The sequence below is a fragment of the Scatophagus argus genome, chromosome 8 (genome assembly GCF_020382885.2).
Source record: "Scatophagus argus isolate fScaArg1 chromosome 8, fScaArg1.pri, whole genome shotgun sequence".
NCBI classification, from domain to species: Eukaryota; Metazoa; Chordata; class Actinopteri; family Scatophagidae; genus Scatophagus; species Scatophagus argus.
In genome coordinates, this window is record NC_058500.1 from 12,435,037 (window position 1) to 12,461,519 (window position 26,483).

At 40.4% G+C, this 26,483-nt stretch overlaps 2 protein-coding genes across 2 annotated transcripts; both read right to left on the reverse strand.

Moving 5' to 3' along the window:
- Positions 1-1,003: 1,003 nt before the first annotated feature.
- On the reverse strand, positions 1,004-4,276 carry hoxc12a (homeobox C12a). Its single transcript, XM_046398130.1, has 2 exons — positions 3,639-4,276; positions 1,004-2,436 (listed from the first exon to the last, which is right to left on the reverse strand). Exons 1-2 carry the CDS (start codon positions 4,225-4,227, stop codon positions 2,198-2,200), a joined length of 828 nt encoding a protein of 275 aa, XP_046254086.1. The 5' UTR covers positions 4,228-4,276; the 3' UTR covers positions 1,004-2,197.
- A 7,063-nt stretch (positions 4,277-11,339) lies between these two features.
- Positions 11,340-16,137, reverse strand: hoxc13a (homeobox C13a). Its single transcript, XM_046398153.1, has 2 exons — positions 14,955-16,137; positions 11,340-12,597 (listed from the first exon to the last, which is right to left on the reverse strand). The coding sequence occupies exons 1-2, from the start codon at positions 15,616-15,618 to the stop codon at positions 12,341-12,343; spliced, it is 921 nt and encodes a 306-aa protein (XP_046254109.1). The 5' UTR covers positions 15,619-16,137; the 3' UTR covers positions 11,340-12,340.
- Between the last annotated feature and the right edge of the window lie 10,346 nt (positions 16,138-26,483).

A 26,483-nucleotide genomic window follows, 5' to 3' on the forward strand; every position in this document is an offset into this window, starting at 1 on the left:
TGTGGGCTCCTATTGATTATAGTTCACAGCATGTACAATTATGTGCCAGCAAAACACCCTCTCAAACGTTTCCAAATGTCCCGTTAACGTTCTGATCTTTATTTCACTGCGGCGTGGCCCACATGTATTTTTAAACTGTGTTACAGGTCACGTCTAATAAAATAATCCCACCAGTCAGTAGCCAGAAAAGCAGGTTTCAAAGCACAACATTCAGAGAGGCAACCTAATGACACACTGAGGTAACACCAATAAACGTTTCAATATTCTGTTTATTGAAGACCTTACGCATATACATTCATATCATTATTACTTTTACAAGACAACGTAACAATCCTTACAAGCGCAAAGAAGGGAATGCAATGAGGGACGAGATAAAAGAACGATAACCAACAACTATCACACAGAAACAGGGTTTCTTTAAATGTCATGTATGGTAAAATATCTTACATATCTTTTCTTATATCCATTCTTGGAAGTATAATATAATAGGCCTACATTTCGAACCCTTCCAACCACAAATAGGCTATATGGAATGCGTTATTGTACAGGACGATCAACAACATACATAGCAATAAGGGATCCTCAAATAGGATGCGAATAGTAACATATGTATTTTTCATTTTACAAAGTTATACACGAGTACAAGGTAAGGAAAGGGACAACGTTGCAACATTGAGCACATTGCAAGGAGCAGGTACACTGAGTAGGCCTAACAGGCCCCCCGTCCTTCCACTCTAATAATAACAATAATAATAATAATACATTCTTTGTAGACGTTTGTGTCAAAAAATGTTTTAGTTGGTGTTTGCTTTTGATTTGTTCAGAAAAAAAATGTATAAAAAAGTCACCTACAGAAAAAGTGGACCGCAGAACATGACTTATAGCTATTTCACATCAATAACATGCTGCAAATACATTTCACTGCTATAGCTTACTCGTTATACATGACAGATGATGCTCTGCATTCCCCTCGAATTAAGGGAGCACACGGGCCTATTGACTTTGCTAAATTTCTACATATTTATTTCATTATGAGCACCAAGTTTCAGAAATGCTCTTTCAGGCCTGAACACCCCCACATACACACCCCCCTGCCCCCCCAGTTTGCAACTTTAAGCGGCTCCCTTGTTTAACCAAGTTGGCTTAAAAAGGTGCTCGAACTGGCGAATATTTCCATTCCAGACCCGAGCGAGTTTATTGTAGTTTATACTCTTTTTTTCAAAACTTGTACAATCTGGACGTGAACTTCTAATAGCAGCTCAAAACCGTATTCAAACGGTGATCTCAACTCAAGAAATGCAACCCATGCAGGATTCTGTGGTTGTTGTTAAGACAAGTTGAAAGGTAATAAAAGTAAGAAAAAAAATACCTTTACAAACTTGTTTGCACATGAACAAAGTCAGGGCAATTCATTTTTCAATGCGCAGTCATAAAGAGATCGATAAGGATTACATTGCGGTTTTCTCCCTCTCCTCATGCAGACTCCCAGACTTCCTGTCCGTGACCGTGAACGTGCCCACAGCGCGCGGTGTAAACTAAAGAAATGAGACAAGGTGATGTTCCTCTTCCCCAACAAATTAAGTATAAAGCAAGCGGGAGAGAGGCTCTTCTTTAACAGTTCATATGGTCAGAGAAATTATTGCGCGGATGTGGCTCCGGCCTGCCAGTCTTCTCTGTCTTCCTGACTTCACTGTTATTTTTAGGCCTATTCTGGAGATTTTACCAAGTGGCCCCACTCCCTCCTCATTTTACTCTGACTAAGAAAAAAGGGAACAAACGGGATGTTGCCATTATGTGTCATCCCATACAGAGCCATTTCCTTGACGACATATTTCGCGTGGTTTACATTTAGGGCGTAGGCTGATCTCTTGACAAACGAGGAAAAAAACAAGAGATGCGCCCTCCACAGAAAACACATTGTCGCAGCTTTTGTTGTGCGATTATACCAAACATGAAGGCAGTCCTGACATGTAGAGTGTAGCTTTGAATGCCAGTTAGTGGCTAATTTTTGGGCTTGTGTAGCCCGCACCTTTTTGAAAAAAATAAAAATAAAGTATATATATATATATCAGAAAATATTGTAGTAACTGCCTGCAATGTAAAAGATGGATAGATGAGTGCATGCATCGACAGAAGACCTAAGGGAGCGTAGAAGGCTTGGCTTTTATTGCCTATCGATTCACCTTCTGCCGCATCTCTAAAAGTAGGCCAAAGCTTGCTCCCTCAGCATGAGTCTCTTCTTCTTCATCCTGCGGTTCTGGAACCAGATCTTGACTTGTTGGTCGCTGAGGTTCAGACGGTCGGAAAGCTCCCTTCGTCGCTGCCTGGTGATAAACTCGTTCATCATGAATTCACCCTCTAGCTCAGCCAGCTGAAGTTTGGAATAGGGTTTACGCTTCTTTCTGGTCCGAGTGTGCATCGGGTACCACGGGGCAGCTGGAGGAGAGGAGGGAGGGGGGGGAGGAGGAGGAGGAGGGGGGAAGGGGGAGGAGGGGGCATACAACGGATTAGTCACCACAGTTGCAAAATCACGGTCACCTCCAAGGTTATGAGGAGCCTACAGGGGCATCAGTTGTCCGAGTCAAGCAGGGGTAATCGCCGTACTGTAGGATAAGTGGAGTTCACATGCAATGTGCTTTCATTCAGGAAATTATATCTAGAAGTCAAATTACATTACATTATATCAATGACAAATCGCTCAGTTTTTAAGAGATGCCTGTCGCTCTGAAAATTCATACAGTATTCAGTATTTCCGTCTCCAGATGATTTCTGCCTTTTGCCAAGCATCCCAGCTGAAGAGAATCTGCTTTATAAGGATTCGGAGAACTGGCGCCCCTGAAAGCTGTCACTTCCTCCTCTTCTCTCACACACACACACACACACACACAAAGCCAAACTGTATTTGTTTTGGTCTCTGCCTGGACTGCCTGGGCATATCTGACGTCAAATCCAATCATATAAATAATCATAGCTGTTTTCTATTTTTCAGCCACCCTGCAGAGACCACCATTATACAGCGGCTTGTTTCACAGGTTTTATTGTTGCAGTTAAAGTAGCATTAACTTGATAATTAAGACGTGCTTGCAAATACCCCTACTTATTTGCGAGTTTCGGAGCATATTAAATGACTCTTGAGTACACAGCGACAGATATTAATTCTGTTTACGAGTCATTAAAAAGAAAACTCTCGCTATTCGATGCAGTCAACCAAAGCGCCTCGCCTCTTTAAATCACTGCTCTAATTTGTTTGCACAAAGTGCAACAATACACCAAAATCAACCCCGTCGTGTGCCTGAACCACCGCTTCTTGTTTAAGATATGGAAATTCAGTGACAGGACCTGTCTTTCAAAAAAAAATAATAATAATAATGATGAAAGAAAAATCAGAAGCTGACTGACAATATGGTTTTGGTGTGGTTATCTGTAACTGTACACAACCACATGGCGCGTGAGGTATTTTAGGGCAACCCCTAGCGGCGTTTGCACACCACGCAACTACCCTGCAGGCTGCAAGTTGTGCACCAAGATAACGAGATCTAATTACAGTGTGATGCAGCAAGAGTACGCTATGTGCAGCTTTCTTATAAATAACGCCAACGTGCGCTACACCGTGTTTCGTTCAAGAAAACAACACTCACCTCCGCCTGGGGCTACGTTGCTTGAATGGCTTCCCGGTGACACCAGGGTCTGTGTGTCGCTGGATGAAGGCTTGCTGCCCTCGTTGAGCAGAGAGGAGCTGGAGTCGGACTCCATTGACTGACAGGACGGCGGGTCTTGCGTTAGCTGCTCGGTCCCGTAATCGTATTTGGAAAAGGCGACAGTGCTGCCAATTCCACCGTGCATCCCGTGGTCAGATGTTAATGATGATGTGTCTCTCGCCCTATCCTCTCGTTTAAGGCTGCTGCCACCTGAACAGGTCTCCCTGTTCCCGTTGCCGTTGTTATAATAACATTTACCTTCTTCTGGTCGGGTAATCTCACACGACCGATTGAAAGAGGGGTTAATAGAAACGGGGCTGCTAAAGTAGGATTGAGAGTATCCATTGCACGGCTCCGAAGGATTCCACGGGAGGGAGCAAACATTGTCCCTTCTCGGGTAGGAGAGAGACGGCAGCCCCGCCAGTTGTCCCCCCGAGGCTCTAAAATTCGGGAAGTAAAACGTGTCTCCCGTGTGGATGTTTACCAAAGGTCCCACAAACCCTGGATTAAGGAGATTATGCTCGCCCATTTCCGCGGGCCCGACCAACAGCTTCTAGTTTATTGCAATCTGACATTTAACATAGTTAAACCTGGAGGGGCGCCTGATTGGTCACCCCAAGACCACGTGTCCAGGCTAACTTCTGCTACACATGGTACCACCCACTCGGTCCATCTCAGACAAAACAAAACATTAACTTCTGTATTACTGAGGTTTATATGCTTTTTAAAAATACTATAAACCTTTTATTAAAAATGTAGAATCTTGTTTTTCTTCACTTGAGTCATGCTGAATCCAAAAGGAGCCCGGACTGCTTCTCCTTTTACACTCGTGGAACTGTCCATGGCCTCGTTTAATATCTTTATAAGCTGGCAAAAGTTTTTTTAAAATGCTATTTCTTATGAAAACTATTTTTCTTGAAGGAGAGGGTGCATATGACATCTTGTTTTCTAGCAAATTACGGTTGAATTCCATGTCATATAAAGCTGTGATGTTCCAATTTTACAAGCTTGTTTTAAGAAAAGACTGATGCTCATTGCCGCACTCTACTCATATTTACAGTAACGGGGTCAGCAGGTTGAAGCCACTGGCTGTGTAAAAGAGGACGATATTCTACAAGGTTACTTTAAGAGGGTATATTTCACATAATATTATCTAGTACACCTCACATGAACAACTTTAACAGATACTTCCAATAAACGTTTGCAGCCAAACTCTGGTGGGATTGTTATACCTCTCACAATTCTTTTATAAGAATTTTACAAGATATCAGAGGACACTTAGCTGATTCAACAAGGCGAGAGCCCCTCTACTTTATATCTCGCTAATTAGTTGATTTGTAGATGATCAAATATGTGATGTGCCATATACAGTCGTGCCTCAGTCATGTCACTTTTTCTGACCAGTCTTCCACAGTCAAATTTTTGTGCAGAAGACTTCGCAATGACATGCATAGGATTCAGACAGTCTGCCAACAGCCGGCACAAAAAATTCTGATGCGGTCTTTGGTCATCAAACTGTCCAAAAAAACACACCCAGACATATTCTTCTGACTGAGCTAAGCCTTTTGCATTCCTGCCCCGGGTCAGCATACTGCTCATTCATTAAGAAATAAATCTAGGAAGAGTTTCCATTTTCTTATAATTTTCCATGTTATGTTTTAAAAGCTCTGCAACAATTTTGTCAACGCCACGTTCCCTTTATAAATTCTCGCAACGACATATGGAAGAAAAAAAAATCAATTTATCAAAAGTTCACATAATTCAGTAGTTTGGGTCTCAATTAAAGCAGTTTTTTTAAAGGTCTGACATCCTCAAGAACAAATAATTTGGCTCATTAGTGACACAGAATTAGAATAAGAGGTGAAAAAAAGCAAACTAAAACTAACCAGACACACTCATACGCCGCCTTCAATCCACTCAAGTTCACGACGCAGAGTTATGGTGGGTTTGAACTTGATATTGAACTCAAATACCTCATTTAAACGAATAAAAGAGGAATCAACCAGAATCAGTGAAACAGAATAAGCAAATAAAAACCTTTTAGGCCGTTGTGTCTTAAAGTGAGAGCTAATAGAATCTGCAAGAAAATAATGGGAATATATTCCAAGATACGCCTACAGCTTTGTCACTGATTTAAAAAGCAACCTATCATCTTACTAAACACGCACCACTAAAAATAAAATAACTGACAAGGATCAAAATAATTAAAATAAACAGAGTGACTTCATTAATGCATAATTCACGTCACGGAGTTAAGTATGACCAAAAAAAGGTGCAGGGTTACAGCAGCTTGCACATGCGTGCTGAATGACGCTAGTTGCGTGCTACAGATTTGCCAATGAAGTGTTATGTGAGAACATTAGCATTCATTTAAACACTGGTTTGGGAACGATTTGCAAGTCAGCCGATATTTGATAGCCGTATCCGTCACTTGTGGCCATGTATCCTAACTAACCCAAAGGCAGCGGGCCTTGCTCTAGCCTTAAATAGAAAGAAAAATATCAAATGTTTAAACTGGAGACGCTGAGAGGGATCCGTTGCGGTTTCACTCTGTCCCTTGGACTCACTGCCTCTCCTATCACTGCACATTCTTGCATCTAGTTAGTGAGTCTCGCAATGCAGCACAGCAACATCAATCCAATGTAATATCATGTGCCTCAATCTTGTGAAAAGCATTGGGGTGACTTGGTATCACTTCACGGCTTCTCGTGTTATTATACCAGCTATAGCAGAAGCAAAGCAGCGCAGTGTGATGTTTACAACAAAATGGCCCGGATGGTAAATCCAGTGAGTGAGTGTCGTGTAGGCTTAAGTCGCCACTTTACCTCGGAGAAAGAGGCCATGTGTTGCGCCTCCTTGCCTCGTCTCTCCACGCCTCCGATCCAGTTCTCCCACAGATCCGCATTTCAGCATTCAAACAACTGCTCGGCTGCTCAGCGCATCTATAGCTCGACGATGAGGTCATATCTGAGCATGAGCTACAGGTCTTGTAGCTCTCATTTCGCAAAACTGGGAGAAAAAAAAGTGCTGTGCTGTGCTGTGAAAGAAGAACTTGGTAAACGGAGCATATGGCACTGTCAAGGTCACTGTCTAGTACACTGTCTGCGCTATATTGAAATTACCCTCCTGGAATCCACTGGTCCTGTCCAGACAGGGCAATAGCCTAAACAAAGGGCTTTTCTTCCCCCTTTTCTCTTTGATTCTCTGCAGGCAGGTTGCCACAGTTGTAGCCCTGTGCAACCCTTTTAAAACTTCCTTCAAGGAAAACAAACCACCAAAGGAAGCTTAAAAAAAAAGCCACAAACGTTGTAAGGTTTTAGCTGAAAGGTTTGGCTGATCTTTTGCATTTGTTCACAGTAGACGACATTTAATACGGCTTTGCTGCATCATCTTGTCTGATTTAATTAATTTATTTATTTTTTGGAAAGGAAGGGGGGGGGGCAAAATATGTATTCTATTAGTTAAAATTGTTGAGGACAGCCCATCCATCTGGAAATAATAATAATATAATATGACTTAAATTAAATTAAAACATAACACACATTAATAGCCATTCCGTCCAAATAATTCCCGTCTGTAAATGTACATAATTAAAACAGTGCAAAGAAGTAAAGACTTATTTAAGTTATTTCCTAGACACGAACATCTGAACTTGACGGCAATTTATAATTCCATAAGCTGCCACTAGGTATTTGCTCAAATAATTAAATCTCTTTTTTTAAAAAAATTTATTTAAATATTAACTTTTTTATACTGAATAGCTTCAGCGTTAGTGCGTGTGTGTGTGTGTGTGAAAGAGAGAGAGTTTGTGCGTGTGTTTCTTTAATATCTTATGAAGAAAATCAGATGTTAACTGCTCATCCACTACAACTGTTTTAATGATCAATAAACTAGGAATTTTCAAACCAAACTTGGCTCATGCCGTCAGTCACATGGGATTCAGTTTTAAAACGCTTTAAAACAAATGTGACCTTTCAAACATCAGTGCTGCCAAATGCGTTGAATACATCATCCGCATCCACATATGTTAAAACATCGAAAAGAAATAACAGATGAACAGAACCTCAGCACTGATTATCTCTGTTGTCCTTCGCTGTTTCGACATGTGACTTGCAGATCCCAACAGGAAGCATTTCAAATGTCAAACAAAGCCTTAACTGCAGGAGCTTAAAATTTAATGTGTACAACAATCCCATAACAAAATAGCTGAAAAGGATGAGGACTCGCATGTCCTGAGCGGTGACTTCTGTATTTGCTGTGTACCATCTCACTATAAACAGGCCTTCAACTTTAACTGACATCAAAATGATAATGATCAGCTAAGTATTTCATAAATAATGTCAAGCGACCTGGAAAAAAAAAAGTACCAACACTGAGCTAAATGAGCCAAAACAATGAAGAATGAACAAGACTAATACATCCCAAAATGAGAGACAGTTTGCTGCACTTCCTGATATTTTCCTCTGGTCACCACCAGAGGTTATCAGCCCCCTGTCTCATGTCTCCGGCTGACAGCGGCCTGCAGCTTTCACGCCTCCACACACAACACACACACAGTACAAACAATGCAACTTTCTCGACATTTTACGTTTTCAAGGCGAAAGCATGTGGCTGATCAGGGCGCAAAGTCTCCAGAGGTTTTTAGTTTAGCTTTTAGTTTTGTTTTAGGTTTAAATAATGTGTCTGGTTTTGTGAGTTTATTCTGGGTTTTCTTTTGTTCGGCAAAGAAAATGTTGATCCCGGCCGTGTGTGCTGTGAGAAGACAACTGGTGACCACTTTAGGCAGTAAAAAATTAACTTTCAGGAAACTGTATACTGCATTGCTCGGTTAATGGAATATAATTTCAGATTTTCTTCTCCAATTGCGTGTCAAACTATTTTGAATTATACGTCATATGCCATATCGTATATGGATATTTACACATTTATCTATCGTGGAATGCATTATTTCAAAAACGCATCTTTGAATTACTAAAATTGCATTGATATAATTAGACATTGATGTACATTTCAAAGAGAAACCGTCTCTTTAAATTATATCTATGTTTAAATAAAATTATTTGCATATTCCTCCAGTCTCATTACAGCGTTATTTGAAATTAGCCACGTTCCCAGTCAAATTTCTGTTCAGCCATATAAAGTTACACAGCTTTGAGAAAACTATCATTTTTGTTAAAACTTTCTTAAATATGAGGAGTTAAAATACATAGTTTATATTTAAAGCTGGCCTATTTTTCAATCAACTTTGTCACTGCTGCGCGCCTTTTAACTGGAAGGGAATAAGAAAAGAAAAAAAAAAACGCCTATCACTGCATTTTGTCCGCCATATTTCTGTATGTTATTTTTGTCTGTTCGATGCACAACATTTGCTGTGAGCTAAAGAGTCATTAAACACAGTCCACACAGGCCTGCTGCCATAGTAGGAAGAAAACGGCCATACCTTTAATCGTTATAGTGTGGGCGACGTCGTATTATCATTTCCTCTCGCTGTGTAGTCAGTATGGCTGCTTGCTGAGGATTACTGGTGGTGTTGGTGTGAGACGTCAAAAGTCCTACCTGTCCTTCGTGGTCAATAACACACACACACACACACACACACACACACCTCATGACGAGTGAATGAAACCATTGGTGGTTGAACCAAAGCAACAACTTTTACAGGATTTCTGTAAAAAACACAAAAGATCAGAGCCCAAATGTTAATGCAAAGTTCTGAGAGATGGTCAGAAACGCAGGTCAGAGGATATCGCTACACTTCCCCTTTTTTATGTATTTATGGCACGTCATTAAGTCCGGCTGTCTAGACAGAGAAATAACACCTTGTTTGCCTACAAACAAACCGCCAGCGTTGGTGTCCAGCCCCCTATTTATTATTCACAATCAGCTGTGATGTCAAGGTCAAAGTGACTGCATAGTCATGGTCAAGGGTAAATCAGGAGACCCAGAACTTTCCACAAGGATTGCAAATCCAGGAACCAGACAAACGAAAACTTGAAGTCTGACGGCTTGGATTGTAATCAACAACCTCAAAAGATCTGAAGAGCTGGAAAAAGTGACAGCGGGGCCAACGACTGGCCTACAGAGACATTAAAACACAAAACAAAAGTGGCACACTGTGCTGTGGGGATGGGGAGATTTTCGGGAAAAGCCACAACATTAGACATATTTGACTTATACCCAGGAGAGAATCAGAATTAATTTGCCTAAAGAAAAAGACAGGCCGTGTATTTATTTTCATTTACGTCTAACATGAAGACTAATCTGCGTTAACGTCTGTTCAAATTGTAAAGTGGAATTACAAACTTAAGAGACTAGTCATACGTTTCTTAACGCAAATCGCATTCAAGATTGATTATTCCCATGTTTGAATGTAAATTTCTACAAATTGTCTTCCTTCCTAACTGAAACTGACGACTCGCTTATGAGGTATTGAGGCCTTAATACTTGATTACACCGCATGGCCGCATGCACAAAAACGCATCCCGCATCTCTGCGTGTGATTAACAAGCGAATAAACAGCATATATACATACACAAATATATCAAAGAATGATACAGAGACTCGCAGTGCAGCTTTGGACTGACTTTGGCGCTCGGTGTGTGTGAACGCGTGTGCACTGTTGCTATTAATACGTGTTTAGATGAGTAAAATACGCATTTCTCATAGTTAACAGAATCGAATGCGTCCTCAAGTTCGTTGCAAAACTCACCTGTGCTTTTTACACACTGAAACAGAGAATTACAGCATGGTCTAACTAAAATCCAAATACGCACGAAGCTGTAAGGCTATAGACTATGCAGTATACAGGTATCATGTACTGCAAAAGTACATTTACGCACTTCACTGCTCTGCCATTTTCATTAACGCATATATCCTTAAAGTCTTACAAAAAGCATAACCAGCAAAATGCAGGTTGGGCAAATTCTTTAACTACAGCAGACGATGACGGTTAAGGAAAGTGCTGGTTGAAGTCTTGCGTGCGGATGTGTTATTATTAGACCAAAAATAACTAATTTGTACCTGTGGGATAAGGGAAGGGCTTGAAATAATACTCTATGAAAACAAAGTAAATGTTTTTTCCTTGAGAGCTGAGCCTTGATTTACCTTTAGGCCTGTTTTGCGAAGACTCTGCCAGCTGAACTTCTGCCAAGTAACAGGTAATAATGTGTCTTTGGTATCAACTTTGATTAGAAATGCGGTGGGACTTGTTTTTTTTTTTTGACAGATTCAGACGAGGTGAATGTCTCCAGCGCGCCGAGTGTCTCTAAACTGATCCATTTACAAGATTACGTCAAGCAAGTTTAAGTACTTTTATGAGGGATTGAAGTTGGTTCAAATATCGCGATTTTGCATTTTACTTTTTGTTTGCGAGAGTCAGAAAATGTACGTTGCTCCTTAGTCACCATGCGAAATGTGTATCATCTCCTGTTGCCATTAACAAGACTCCAGGACGTCCAATAAGTCTTAATAAAGCACAACATACAAACATAAAATCTTCACTGGCTCATCCGCTGCTGATATTACAGACTCAAGCTGAAGAGGAAAAGCGACAGCGGTTAGAGCTTTTGCTGCTTAATGACACCAGCGTAACTTGAAACGAAAGGAAACGCTGTAAAGTAGGATGGCTGATTGACTAGAATATTTAAGCATTTTCATATGCATCATTTATTTATGAAACACGTTATCAGTACGCAATTCAACACCACAATACAGTTCACAAACTGCACTAAAAGTAGAAATGACAGGCTTCGTACAAGGTGTGTGATCAGCTGCAATGCTACAACTAACAAAGACAGAAAAGAAAAACACAAAAAAAAACCCAAAATAATAAAATAAAATAAACGATTGTGCATTCATGTGTAATACTCACTGATTTTAATGGTTTACAATCATTCCAGTTGCATGACAGAATCCTTCACTGACAAAGGAAAACATACAGGTCTGGGGATGTTCCAGTTTACAGTTCCGCCATACTAGATAATATGAATTAAATAATAAAGGCATTGCACTATACAGATTAACAACAGCAGCCTTTGATTTATCCAAGGCTGAGGAGAACATATCCCACACAGAGGAACATAGCTTTTGAAATTCAGAATCATTTTTTTCTTTCTAATGTTCTCTCTGTGAGCTTTTTGTTGAGGATGATGAAGTTTCAAGTTCAACGTGTCATTGCGCCACCAATTCACGTCCATATGGCGATTATCTTTTTCTAAAATGACATCAAACGAACCATCTCCTCTGTTCCGATCTCTCCGTTGTAAGTCTTAGAAATGTCATCAGTCCTTTTGAGATTTGGCTTGAAGAAAAAAAAAAGAAAATAAAAAGGAAAACACGCAATACTTGTCTTTGAAATACAGATATCGTTTTAAATATTATATATTTATATATGTACATTCATATAAAACAAATGTGAAATGAGTTTTCAATATTTTCACAGTTTTTAGAGCATTATCTCTAAACTGAAAACCGGGAGCGTGGTGGTATGGTCGATGGCGTTGATGGAACTTAAATTAAAAGGAAAAAAAAAAAAAAAAACACTCAGCCGAAATGTTCTTCCGCCACGATATTGGATGCGAGAGGTAAAGATATGGCATGATGTTTTGGAAGGTATGAGTCGCAGTTTCAAAGGAGGTCACTGATCAAGTGGTGTGCATGTGATTGCTCTTGGATTTACTGACAAATTTTTTCTCCTTGACTCGTCGGTTTTGGAACCAGATGGTGACCTGACGCTCTGAGAGGTTGGTGGCGGCCGAGATGCGCCTTCTCTTGTCTTTGGTGATGAACTTGCTAGCTGCATACTCCTTCTCCAGCTCCTTCAGCTGGATCTTGGTGTAAGGGACACGCTTCTTACGCCCACGACGATAACTGCTGACCTCAGGCTGCAGTGGCACAACATCTGCAAAGGAACATGCCAGGAAAATATTAGACTATGCGCAAAAAACACCGCAGTTTTTCACTTCACAAAATCAGCAACACTGCAGCTGACAGGACTGGTCTTTTTCCGAGGGAAACTGTGCAGTGGTAGGATTATTTACTGACTGTATCTGACAGAAAATATGAAACTACACTAAACTACAGTTTCCAAATAAACTCATTCTCAAGGACCTGACTCTGATCTTTTGTGTGTGTGCGTGCGCGCGTGTGTGTGGATGGGGGCTGAAGGGGCACACAGCATAAATTTTGTTGCGGTCACAAACCCAGGTGTACTGCACTTGACATATACGAAATGCAGTTTTAAAGTCATCTAAGAGCGTTCACTAATGTAAAATATACCCCGTTTGTGTCGCACAGTGACAGGTCACCATTTGTTTCTGTAAAAGAACTATCACTGTCAAGTTACAGCCACTACAACTGTGGACTGCTTCCAATGGCCAGTGACCAGTTTTCTTACTTAGCCTGTATGTCAATGCTTAAACTGCGGGTTGACTAAACTACACAGCAAACTCTCTGGCAGAGTATAAACTACAAGAAGTCCCAATGAGGGCGCAATACGCCAGTCAGAACATGCCCAGGAAAGAAAAGAAATTACAGTGTGGTAACTAAACTAATAACTACTGAAAACTCTGTGTTTCTCTCTGTTTGTAATAGTCATGGAGTGACATCAGTAACACGTAATTTAAGCTACACTAACTTAAGTAAAAGGTCGAAATTTATAAAATGTTCATAAATTTCCCTTGAAAATGGCATTTTTTAAAAAATAAACTAAATAAAAGAACAAAAACATGTTCTTACTGTTTTGTATTTTTAAAAGCCTTGGCAGTGGGAACCTTATTTGTTCAGGTAAGAAAAGTTCTGAGATTACAGCCTTTCTCCAAGACTGGAGCTGAGTGCAAGGCAGCCAATGAGAAACATGACAGGACAAGTATGGCAGTGGCTTACCTTGAGAAATTGTGGCAAGCTGTGAGACATGAAGCTTTCTTACCCCCCATGTAATACTATAGTCACTGGCTGTGGACATTTCGCTACGGCTGATGTGCATATAAGTTCATGGCAGATCTGAATTAAGGCCAACGGACATTCTGACAAACCTTTTCATTATTATTACTGTGTGTTAAATACTCTGCTTTAAGCTAAAAGAAGAAAACTGTGATCTGAAATTGAGGATAACTGAGTGGAGTTCACGGCCATTGGATTTTTTTTTTTTTTAACTAGAAATAGTTTTGCGTCTGTGTGTGTCAGTTTTTGTCTCTGTGTGTACACGGTATGTGAAGCGAGACAAGGACATCGACAGCGCGCGCTTATGTGTTGTGGGTGTGTGTGTGTGTGTGCGCGCGCACTTGATGGCGTGCCCGTGCTTTCGTGGCTTTGCTTGCTCTTGAGCATTTCCAATATAAACGGGGGCAAATGTCGAGTGGGAAGCCCAGTCGAGGTCTGAGAACATCCCTATCACAGATTAAAATACCTACAGATTTCCCACAGATAATAAACCCTTGTGGTAAAAGAAGCAGTCTAGTAAACACTCTGTAAACTGCATACTGCTCGGGCCCCAGTGTCTATTTATCAGATATCATGCATGTTGTATGACAGTGAGCAAAGTAAAAAGCGAACCTGAATTATAGTGTGATCAGTGGTTGTGTGCTGAGGTCTGCATGCAATGCAAATGTTGGACAAATGAATATATGCAAAGGCTGTGGACACGTCGCAGGGCGCTGAGATTTATTGGCACAATTCAAACACAGTAGGCTAGCTTAGTCACTATATTGTCAAACAGGGGGCAAAGGTATGCGCTGGTGCTCTTTTCTATTCGACGTGACTGAAACTTAACTGTAATCATCATATGACTTCAAAGGGGGAAAAAAACTGCAAATGCCGCGTTTCTGAATTTATATTAACCATTAAAGTGCCGGGCAAACGAAAAGCTCCTTGAACTCACAATTTTTAGTGTCATTTTTACGCACACATCTAACAAAACGCACGATGGTTTGTTTGAAGTCGAAGTGAATATCACTGTTTATACTCGTAGAGTCCATAAAAGGCATATGATAACTGACATGGGGCTTGACAGTTGCATGTTTACGTTGCAGATTTAGGTTTCCCTGGACTTCTTTGTAAGTTGAGATTGGCACTTTTAACACAATAAAATTCAAAGACTAAGCAATAACATCTCAGCAGGGTAAAAATATCTGACTACATTTAAATAGCTTACTTAATGTGGTGACACAGGTATTAAAAGCCTACAAGCTGCTGGACTAACATGAATTTTCAGCCTGTTGAAGACAGCTTAAAAATAAAATAAAATGTTTTTTTCCTTACCAGGAAAAGGTGATTTCCAAAGATGGGTTGACTGCGTTTGCTCTTTGGAGCAGTACACCTGCCCATCCCAGCCATTGGAAAGAGCCCAGTGCTGGTAGCCCTCCATGGGGATCAATGCGTCGTGTCGCGGTTCAGGGTGGGCACTGATACTGGGCACCACCGACACGTCGAGATATCCAGGAACAGCCTGATATGAGCTGGCGAAACTCGGGTAGAAGGCAAACTCTTTCGCCCTGGAGGACAGTTCTTCCGTGGGCAGCGCTGTGCTGGGCTCGGCATATTTCTCTGCGGGATGGTACGAGCAAGGCTTCTGCTGCAAGTTGACGTTGTGCGAATGAGATAATCTACAGCCGTAATATGGGTTTCCAAAGGGATAACCGTAGCTCAAAGATGCACTGGATGATGTTTGAGGAGCGGGACACTGCCGGCCGGTGTCTGGCGAGGAAATATCCGAGTAGACGGAGCCCTGGTGGGTCGCTATGGTGCCAGAATGTCGTCCCAGCGCGGGGTGCGACATCAGGTCCCTGCAGTGGGTCGCAGGGCAATTACCGCTTAGTCCCTCCATTGTTTGGCTTTTATTCGGATTGTTTTCATTCGGGCTTTTTTCATAAACGTACATCAAGGTGTCCGCCCAGCGTGGATGCAGAACCAGCGAAGTCGTCATATCAGGGGCTGCCGATGCTTTTTAAAAGTCGACTACTCCAAGACGGACACCTCATTTCCAACTACATTTTACACCACGCGCATGCGCACACGAGGCCCTCGTGTGTCCACTTCATTAAGAAGCTGGCACGTGATACGCTAACAAGTCCTACGAGATTGGGCTTGTGAGTTGTGGCAGAGCAGCCCTTTAAAGACCCACTGCCTCACATGTCACAGTTTTTTCCTGCAGAACACCCAGTCCTATCATTGGCTTAAATCACTCAGACCCACACCCTTAAAGGGGAGTTTGGATACTTTCAAGATTGAGGCAAAGGAAAACAATCTGTGAAATTCGGCCGACTCTGTAAACTGCCAGAGAATATAATAGCCTATGATACATGTCACAGTCGATACATTGAAAATGAAATGCAACTATTTAATTCAAATGATTAAATCTCTGAGGTGTCAGCTTTCTTTCTGACGCATTGGTGCGCAAACTTTGTGTTGCACTTGGTTTGCTTAGTGGATATGCTGCGATATGATCCGGCTGAGGTTTAGTTTGATTGCTGAATGTAACAATAAATAGAAATGAATTTAATCAGAAAACCCTGGTCTGTAGTGAATTTATTGTCTTTTATGAATCCAAATATTTCACGCAAAGAAATACAGCGCTGTCGGAGCAAATGTGTGTCTGTAAAATGTCCAATCTTATCAAGACTCCCTTTTTGAAGGACGCATTTCCTTTAAACCCGTATACAACTGCCACTGGGTCACCTATTAACATGCTGAGATGAGACTCTGTAACCAAACCTAGCTGAGGAGGAATTACTGTTCCAGCAAGGCATTATAATTATGTTTAGTGATAATGCTGCATTTCAAAGTTTGATATTGTGGAGCCTAAATATAAGAGTTTATAACCTTTTTGCATAACGTAATTATTTTTTATTGAATAAGTCAGGTAAAGAAAAGGGAAATTCGATCTCTCTCACACACACTTAAAGAGAGAGAGACTCTATGTGTGTGTTTGACTGTGTGTTTTCATTTGAGATGCAGAACCAGGAGTTTTAGTATTAGCAAAGTTGTATGCGTTCAAAGACACTCGTTCCAACTCAGCAGCGACAGCCATCGCATTAGATGAGAGATATTCCAGGTAAGATATCGTCAATGCAAATTACATTACCTTTCAATAAATAGCGCACGTTTAATTTGAAGATATAATTACAGTAATTAGCTACAGTGAATGGCATCCTACATTAGTCAAACTATTTTCGCAAACTGGGCCAAGTTATCTTAAACATTCTTTCTGTCCGAACCAAAAGCTTTTTCAGCAGTAACGTTACCATTTGAAAAATGACCATTAAACAAATTAATGTGATATGTCCGCTTCACTGGGCTTTTCATTCATACATACATACAAGTGGATGTTTACGCTTCTAGGCGAAAATAAGAACAAGGGGCCGCTCTCAGCTGGACTGTGGACTACAGACCTTATTTACTTAGACACCATGGTAGAAATGTGGACCTATTTCGCCCTTCTTCCAACAGTGTTTTAAGCACGCTTTACATTGCACATTTAAAGGACCACTGACTAAAGGTGTTTCCAAAACACAGATGTCTTTTTAGGTCATCTCGCCACCAGGTAATGTGCTGCGGGTGGGGGGGGGGCAACGACGACGACGATTCCTTTCCTCTACTCTGTAGCAACTTCTTTATAATTAAATCTGGATTAAGATTTAAAATTCGACTGTATTTTTGAGTTTGAAATATTACCAACCGGACAGGCCCACAGCGTATCCATAAAAAAAGGCTTGTGATGCCTATCCCATGAGTCACTCATAAAGCAGGCTACAAGCTGCCCTACGAAGGGCGCCTAGTTTTATCAACATTTTTGCACTACTGAGTTGCCTTGGGAATAATCAGGCCACCGTCGTGTATCTGTGTACTAAGGAAGTTAGACCCCTGTCCTTCCTCGGACAAAGACTGTAGAGTTCTTTTGTCTCAAGGAAATTACAACTACGAAGGGCTCATCCAAACGGCAGCTGCACGGAAGTCCAAGGTCAAGGTAAAAAAACGCAGACAAACAGGGTCGTAATCAGAGTCTAGACAGCCAAGAATGAACTTCACACTAGAGTATACATGCAAACTAGCAGTTATTTAGAGACCCTTACTCTAAAATATTTGCTGTGTGTGAAGAGGGACAGAAGTCCAAATAATCCCTAGTGTTTTTATTTAAACGATCAGGAATTTGAAAGCAGAAATCAGGCTCCTTCCAGCCTGACCGATTTTCCATGAGAGCTCAGACTTCAGGAGACGAGGTTGATTTTTATTTTCCAATTTAAGAAATGACAGTTTGCTGTTATTTGTTCGGCGCTCTTTGCTTCACTCAGCCTGACGCCTGACTTCTCCATTCTCACCAAATGTTTGTGGGCGAATAGTTTGGCCCTGTGGGATACACGGATGATGTAGCGTTAGTCAAATAGGCGGAAAAGTCTCAGAGATAATAGTGCAAGTTGTTAAAGTTTTTTTTTTAAATCATTTGATTAAGTTACAGTTCATGCAGCCATAACCATAAATCACACGTAAAGTTTGTCTGTGGTTTCATCCAGACTGAAATGATGGATTTTTTTTTTTAAAAAAATGTAGTTTATGTTGTAGGGAAAAGAAAACAGCATCATAAAGTGAAATCTTACATATAAAAGGAGAAGCTGAGAATTCACCAAAAGAGTATTTCTCTGGTTTGACTTTAACAAGAACCGATAGTTTTCAATTATTTTACACTATGAAAGCCGAACTGATCAGCTAATATTAGATATTGACGCGTATGGCGCATTTCCACCACAGCAAAACGTGCAATAAGCTGAGACAGCAGCAGCCCAGTCTTAAAACACATGCACACCAGCGATACTTCAGCCAGTTATCACCCAGCATGCAAAGCAACCGACAGTGAATTCTAAAGGACATCAAAATGTAATTGTAGACTTTCATTTTAATTACGTTTCATCAATATTGGAGACACAGTTGGCACACAAGTGGATTCTTAAAAGGACGAAAATGCCTTTTTCAAGTTAACTTTCACACTGAGGCCTCTTTTTATATTTAAAGTTACCATCCAAACCTATAAATGTGATGTTTTGAAATAAATCGGCTAACAATTAAAGACAGCCAATTGGAAAAACAGACGACATTAAAACTGATATCTCCTCACTCATAATCCACCACAAACTGGTGCTTAAAGCGGCTGAGATGATGTTGGTCACTTTGATTATTGCCTGTGTATTTCAACCTGCATATCTTCAATTAAGTGAGGAAGAGCAAACTGAAATGAAGGATAATTAGCTGGGTTTAAATTTCTATTAACCCGCCCTATGTCGTATTATACTTTCCACACCTCGAACAGTAATAAGTAGCCGTGGGCGAAAGGGAAAAAACGCACAGAAACAATAGTCGGCTGGTTGTCAGAATAAATGAACCAAATTCCAAAACCAAATGAAATTCTTGCTTGGTTCAATGCTAAAACTGTAACAACTAATTTGTCATTACAGACTGAACGCTTTTACATTTTAAGGGGAAAAAAACTGTTGCCGTGACACTTTTAGAGAATTTGAAGTGCTTTGAACTGGCGGTTGGTCCATTTTACATTTATTTTTAATTTTTCTTAAAAGGCGTCAGACAATCTGTAAGGATGAGCTGAATTTTTCCCTTTCACTGCGGTTTCACTTATTTCAGGAACTGTTAACTGAAACAACTATCAATATCTTGACAAGCAGACGTGCTGTTGTAAATATCTTCACAACCAGACATCATGTCCTTCCAGACAGGCCTTGTCAGACGGAGAGAGAGCCCGTCTGATGCGGAAGTTTGTGGGGGAGGGGAGAGAATCCATCCCCATACAAATGCTGCCTACCTGCAGCTTCCGCTCTCAGGAACTTACTGCATGAGGACATGACTGAGTCAATATATCACATGTAAGCAGATTATGCCTTTAAATACATAGAGTATATGTGTAGCATGTGCTATTTTCACCCCGCAGTACCACATTGCTACACTACATGTAATTCCACTTAGTTCAAAATCGAAAAATCACATTCAGAAGATAACAACATGGCGACAAAAACCTCCAGTGGAAACAAGCGCAGTTATCACACTGTTCCGTTTCCTTTGTCCTGATGTAAGGAAAACCTATTGGCCACATTTTTGCAAAGCAGCTTCTCTACTGAAATGACGTTGGGACGGAGAACTCATTGTCTCTTTCATATATGCATCAATAGGTTAAATGGCAATAAAATCCAAATTAAAAACCAATACTATTACTTCTCAAGCATGATCTCACCGGTCCTGAGAATGATGCAAAATCCATGCGCATAAAGTCTCTGAGGAGGCGATGCAGCAATCCAAGAATGTGTGACAGCAGGCAGGTAGAGTCTGCGCCATGCGTGCTGCAATCAGGTTGTGTTCAAGTTTACGAGTTTCCAGCCAGCTTCAGACTTAGCTATGAGAACAAATTTAAAATCAAAGTAAACCAGGTGCTAATTTCACTCAACAGTGGACTATGTCAGCCGTAATAATAGATTCGCACACTGTACAGGCCAGCACTACGGTGCATCGTCAGAACGAGGGACATTTTAGTAAATGGACAAGTCAAAGTTAGTGGAAAAAACTTTGGACCCATTAAGTGAACCAAAATCTGACCGTACTGCACTGCTTCATAAATCTCATAGTAAATAAAGATTCATCTTATTTTGAAAGTTGCGCCTGTGAGTCACGCCTGGCGCGTTACACATATTTTGCATTCAGGCTTGTGTTAATGCAACATTTTCCTCTACAAGGCAGTGAACAGAGATTGTCTTGTGCGTGTGTGTGTGTGTGTGTGTGTGTAGGCAGTTGTTCAGCAGGCAGAGCAGCACAGCAGTCCACTGTCATGAAAATATTCCTACAAAACTATGACAGCATCTCAATCTGGTGTTTTCCCGTTCAGGCTGGCTTTAATTTACGATCAAAAATGTTCATAATCGTAAAAAGCCAAGACCACTGGACTTCTGTGCCAACAGTCAGGGCACATGAAGACATGATTATATGATTCTGTCAAGAAAATGCTATGTCGAAAATAGGATGTATAACTGTTGCAGTATTGGTGCGTGATAAACAATGCAATGGCTTTACAATAACATGCGCGAATAGATTATGGAGTAGCTTGACTCGCAACAAGATTCACAAATTTCTGCTCGTCGTATTTCTCCTGATCTAGTTGCATATCCATGACAATATCTCATGATGCAGACTCTAGCAGGCAACATTTGCGACTTCTACAGAAGACGATCTACGGAGCAGACGCGTCTTCAAAAAAAAAATAGATGTACTACAACACTGCAAGCTGGTGTCATTGGTGGGAGGCCATGTTTGCCGAGCAAACCGAAATTAGCTTAAGTATTCGTGAAACGACATACAGTGAATAGAGGACACAAAAGTGTCGAGTTTAAGCCATGCAGAGGTGTAGGGGGAGCAAAGCCCTTTAGACTCACTTCACCCACCAACACCTTCTTATACACGTGAAACACACTCTTCTTAATCTTAACGAAGTTAACTAAGGCACTGCACAGCACATCTATGAGAGCCGAGCCTTTAAAAGAGAAATGAGGACTTCACTGAAATTCAGCAGATTTCTGTGCATGTTAGTGGATGGTTTCTTTATGATAATCACCACGAAGTAAATACTTCTTTTGATTTATCACTGATAATGGTATACACGGTGTAATGGTTGTGTATTATTAGGCTACTGAAAAGTTATGCACGAAAAAAAAGACTACCTACACTATAGCGCCGGCCTAATTTACCTCTGATTTGACTCGTTTAACCTCATCCAGAGCAGGTAGACCAGGAGAGAATGGCTGTGGGTTAACCGCAAAATAGAGCCGGCCAGCCGGAGCCGCGCCCAGAGGACAGGGGACAGGGGACAGGGGACAGGGGACAGGCTGGCAGACCACCGCCACAGCGAGGCCAAAGTGGATCTACAAAGTACAACACAGGCTTTTCAGCCTTCAGTGTACTTATCGCAGTGTAATTAAAAAGACAGCGATTCATTAGCCGCTGCAGTTTTGCGTAATTTGACAGTCAAGATATTATGTGCGTCATTAATGCAATACAAGATGTAGTTTCATTATTTCGAGGAAATCTAATTAGTCATACCACAAAACTGATTCTAATTACTGACACTTCGGCGAGCATTTAGTCGTCAGACATTTGGAGAACGTCGTACAGTTTAGAAAACAGGCTGCATAAGCACGATCCCATAGACAGACAGGCCGCTAAACATCTGGATGATTTCATACGGCGGTGGTTACACTTTTTAGACAGCAACTTTAGAGAAAGTGCATTTTGTTTGTATCCTAATATGGGCAAAGGTGGAAATGCGCAGCGCAATGATATAATCATCCGAATAAATATATACGTTTTTTAGCCACCCTTGTGACAGATAGTAGTCTATTAAGATATATTCAATTTAATGATTACACCAACACGTTATCAAGTCACATCTCATCAATATCGTGGGCCTAAAACTACTTATATCTTAATCGGATTTATAAAGAAATTGGCTCTTTTAAAATGTGCTCAACACTTTTTTTTAGAATGAATTCGTTTTCTTGCTGCAGTCCAGATTGTAAATCGGCGAGAAAGCAGGCAAAATAAATCCACAGTTTGACGTGTCTCGTCGGAAGTCCAAGTTCAAGTTAAGAGAGGCGGTCACTCCATCCGTCCAGACAGCAAAACAAAAGACACACACGCTCATCATTAATCATCGCACATCTTCCCGAGAAGAATAAAGCCCTTTAAACTTTTTGGTCATATTTCAGACGATATGCAGGCTTGCCAAGAGGGATCAAGCATGTGTGCAGGTGCATTTTCAAAATGTTTCATGTTTCTGAAACAGAACTATAACTGAGGGAGATTTTTAAAACAGGTTTGAAAATGTAATGCCCTTGAAGACTTAACATGCATATTTCAAATGTGATTCACGGAAGAAAATCGATCGATTTTTGATAATGTTAGGATTTTTAAAAGTTACGTCGCTTTTATCCGGCAGCTTCAGGCAAACTGCTTTGGTTTTGCAGCGCGGGAGGAAACTGAATAGTAAAATAATCTCCTTCAGTCCTAAATCTCTAGTCTTGCATTATTGTCTTATATTTCCACGCTGCTTGGACTCGAGGTTATATGCATATTAGAGCCTTTAACACCATGCAGCCTTCAAAATGTTCACACAGCTTGTAGAGAATGTGTCAAAATGCGGAGTGTCGAGGACACACGGTGTGAATGTCTTTGGGCTTAACACTCCACTACATCATCTACAGAGAACATCTTTTGCTAGTGCTGTTAAATTCAAACTGTTCCTGAAAGCAAATAATAGTCCGAGTATTTGTTTTTTTTTAAGTAACTAAATAGATTAGTTTTTGTTTGTGTAAACGTGGACGAATTGAATTCAGTTCCGCAAGTCTATCATGTGCTTGTTTATGGACTAAAAGATCAAATTTTAAAATGCTATTTTTCTATTCATTTTTAAAAATAGCTCAATGGTTTTTGCAATTTATTTCCTGTGAATCACGTAGAGGACATTTCTACATTTATGTAATCACAACACTTAAGGAATAAACCGCAATATAAGTTATACTGCTGGCTTTTCACTGTTGTTAATAGTTGAACATGTAGATTATATTAAGTATACTGAATGTAAAGAATGCAGCCAACTACATTTGCTGCAGGCAAATGGTTTACCTCGATAGCCCACGCTGTTAAGCCCACTTTGCTTTAAGACACCAAATAAAAGTCCCTGAAATTTACAGTCAGCGATTTTAAGGACAACAATCTTCCTCATCCACTCCGTTGTAGGCCAACAGTGACTGTAAGACCTAGCCTTAAGTCAACATGGACTGTTGGTTTGGAAGAGCTGCGGGCTGGAAAATGATGTCTGCACCTGCTTGTTGTTGGTTAACTCGTTGTGATGGAGGAAGCGTTTAAGTGAAGTGGTGCGCAAGAAGCCATACTCTGAATTATATCAGGCCAAAGCAAAGAGCACCTCACATTTTGATCCAAACTCCCTCCAGGAAACAGTCTCCTGTAGAGTACTGGGGCCAAGCTGCTGCCAGAACATTCATCACAAAGTAAGCAGCCAAATCAGGATGAAACTGACACGCATTATGGTTGTAAGCTGTTTTGTAAGAAGTGAATCTTAAACTTATCCAGCAGAAGTATGTGGCTGCGGGAACACGCTGTACCTACAACATTTACAGGCGGCATTTAAAAACGACAACTCTGCGACATTTGGGAGCTTTTCTTCTAATTTTGATAATTGATAGTGAAACCACTGAAAGCAATTGTGAAATCAGTCAGTTTATATTTGACTTCAAAGGAGAAAAACCTCACTTGGAGAGTTATTTTCCGTTATTTGCGACGTTAAAACGTTTTGAGATGAAAGCTAAAAGAAACTCGTTCTTTATATGCGACTAAGTTGATACCGTCGGTCTGTCTGTTTAAATCTGGATGATTATTTGGCTTAATCATAAACTACTTGAAATGGGGCGCAGAGAAGTGTTGTTTTGTGCTCAGGATCTGTCCCAGTGCGCATACCTGCAATCAAACACATGCTGTACTTCCGCAACTATTGCCTATACGTCACACGCTCGTGGTAAAATGACGTAGCCCCACTAAAAAGATATCCATGCATACAAACATTTGGCAGCTGAAACAGTGAGCAATGCATAATATTAAATGTGATGTATTAAAGGAGACGTTGGCAAACAAAAACAGTGAATCCTATTTTCATAAAGACATTTTAAGACCTCAATTTGGAAAGTGCTGAAAAATCTGACAGACTCGTCCTGATAAAACATATCTAAAATGTGTACAAAGAGTCATGTGAAGTCATATGTGTATGTGGACTTAAAAGACGAACGACTCGCTATTCAACACATAACTGAGTTCCTCTACATGACAAAGCCAGATCCTTTCTTTGCGCGTAGGGCATTTTTCCTTTTTAACAGCCAATAAAAATGGCTGGTTGTGCCGAAGAGCTTTTGGCTCAAAAAGCCTTGAACTGCTTGAGAGCAAATATCAATTCGTCCATATTTCTGATACCACTTATGACTCACTTGAAACTTCCTCCAGGTCGCGATAGTTTTCTGTGCCAGAAAAAAGAGGGTAAAATAACTGAAGTTTGAGTTAAATTGAAGACAGACTGGAGAACCAAAATTGAATTATGGTGAAGTTTGTGCTGTGGCCTGCTGTCTGAGTACAGTGAATCGCAGTTCATCCTGCTCTGGATTTCTGTTTCTCTTCATTTGCGCACTCCGGCGCGTGACATAAATGAAGTGGCTGATAGGCTAACGAAGCAAATTACCCCTTGGACCAAAGTCAGTGCAGGTTTCAATTGTGCCACAGCAATGCACATATTATGAAGATGAGCAGGACGAAGTTCAAGTTCAAAGTCACTGTGCTCAGACAGAGTTGGGTGTGCTCAGGACAAGACACTCCTCACATCTCGCTTGTAAACCAAGACAGGAGTCGTTGGCACAAACGAGGCACAAAACAAAAAGAAATAAAACTGCAAACTCCAGAAAAAACTGTAGTTATCGACAAATGGCTAAGAATGAAGTGTTTTGAAGTGGATCGATCTCTGACGTGCTCTAATCTGTGAAGTGGGCTGCAGACAGCTGCGGCTCTTCATCAATACCGCGCTACGCTGCGGATCATAATGATTTGGAATTATCACAAACTGCGGCTGGCGTTTCGATCACTTTTAATCGGGCCTAAATGAAGCAACAAAGCGTCACATTTCAAAGCAGACTCTAGTTCAGATTTGTAATTTTAAGTATTAGTCTTAAAGACCAACATAAACAGGTCTTTTATCATGTATCCTTTAGCGGTAGAAAAACATGTATGCAATTCAGCCGCATGAATGAAATAAAAGAATCAATCACAATTAGATTTCCAAGCTTTGTATCCAGGTTGTTTAACATTTCGTTGCTTAAAGTGATCTTAAAAAGCTGTTTCTCTGAACGAGGCCTATTCTATAAAGAACACGAACCAATTGTAAATAAATAAATAAATAAATAAATAAAATACAGCGCTTTTATTAACATATTCAGAGGAGTAATAGGGCGATGAAAAACCACATTCTCTCACTTTTTCTTCCTGCGTGGGATTTTATGACGAAGCCAACAAAACTCCCAAACTTCGGAAGCCGAATTGTTCCACAGTATTACCCGAAAAGGGCAGCGGCGCTTCAGAGTTTTAATTAATTTTCTATTTAATTGCATAATTAACGATTGAAGAGGCTGTAAAATAATCCGCATCGCTAAGATATTAAATGCATGAGAGGCTTTTACATGTAGCTGCATGGCAATAATTTCGAGACTAAGATACAGGGCACAAATTAATGTGCGACATCAGGCCATGTGACTGGTTTGAACATGTTGACAAATATTAAACAAAACAAAAATCCGTTTGTAATGCGAAATAAGGTCAAATAGAATCTGACTAGAGAGAGAAACAGAGAGAGTGAGAGAGAATGTAAAGAAAAGCATACATAGCTGATTGAAAAACTTTCATTTCTAATTAAATAATGCAAATCAAAATTAAAAGACATGAAATCTTAAGATTTATTATTAAGTCTATTAAGCCAAAACCATAGTGTGTTTGTTTTTGAGGAGGGGATGTAACAGTTTTCAATGTTTGTAGCTATTCTTTTCAACATTACTGCAAACAATGTTTTATAAGGCTCATAGCCTTTTTAATTTGGGCAGTAATTTTTTGTAGGCTGCTTGTAGCATAGTGTGCATATTAGCTGATCCAAATGTAGTCCATCTAATCTATTGTTTTAGGATTCCTGCAGCAAACAAA

Bases quoted from the DNA above. Each gene is read 5' to 3' on its own strand.
- hoxc13a (XM_046398153.1), bottom strand. From the start codon at position 15,618: ATGACGACTTCGCTGGTTCTGCATCCACGCTGGGCGGACACCTTGATG. The intron at 12,598-14,954 runs GTAAGGAAAAAA...GTTCCTTTGCAG, and splicing joins TTGGAAATCACCTTTTCCTG to ATGTTGTGCCACTGCAGCCT.
- hoxc12a (XM_046398130.1), bottom strand. From the start codon at position 4,227: ATGGGCGAGCATAATCTCCTTAATCCAGGGTTTGTGGGACCTTTGGTA. The intron at 2,437-3,638 runs GTGAGTGTTGTT...CCTCTCCTCCAG, and splicing joins CAACGTAGCCCCAGGCGGAG to CTGCCCCGTGGTACCCGATG.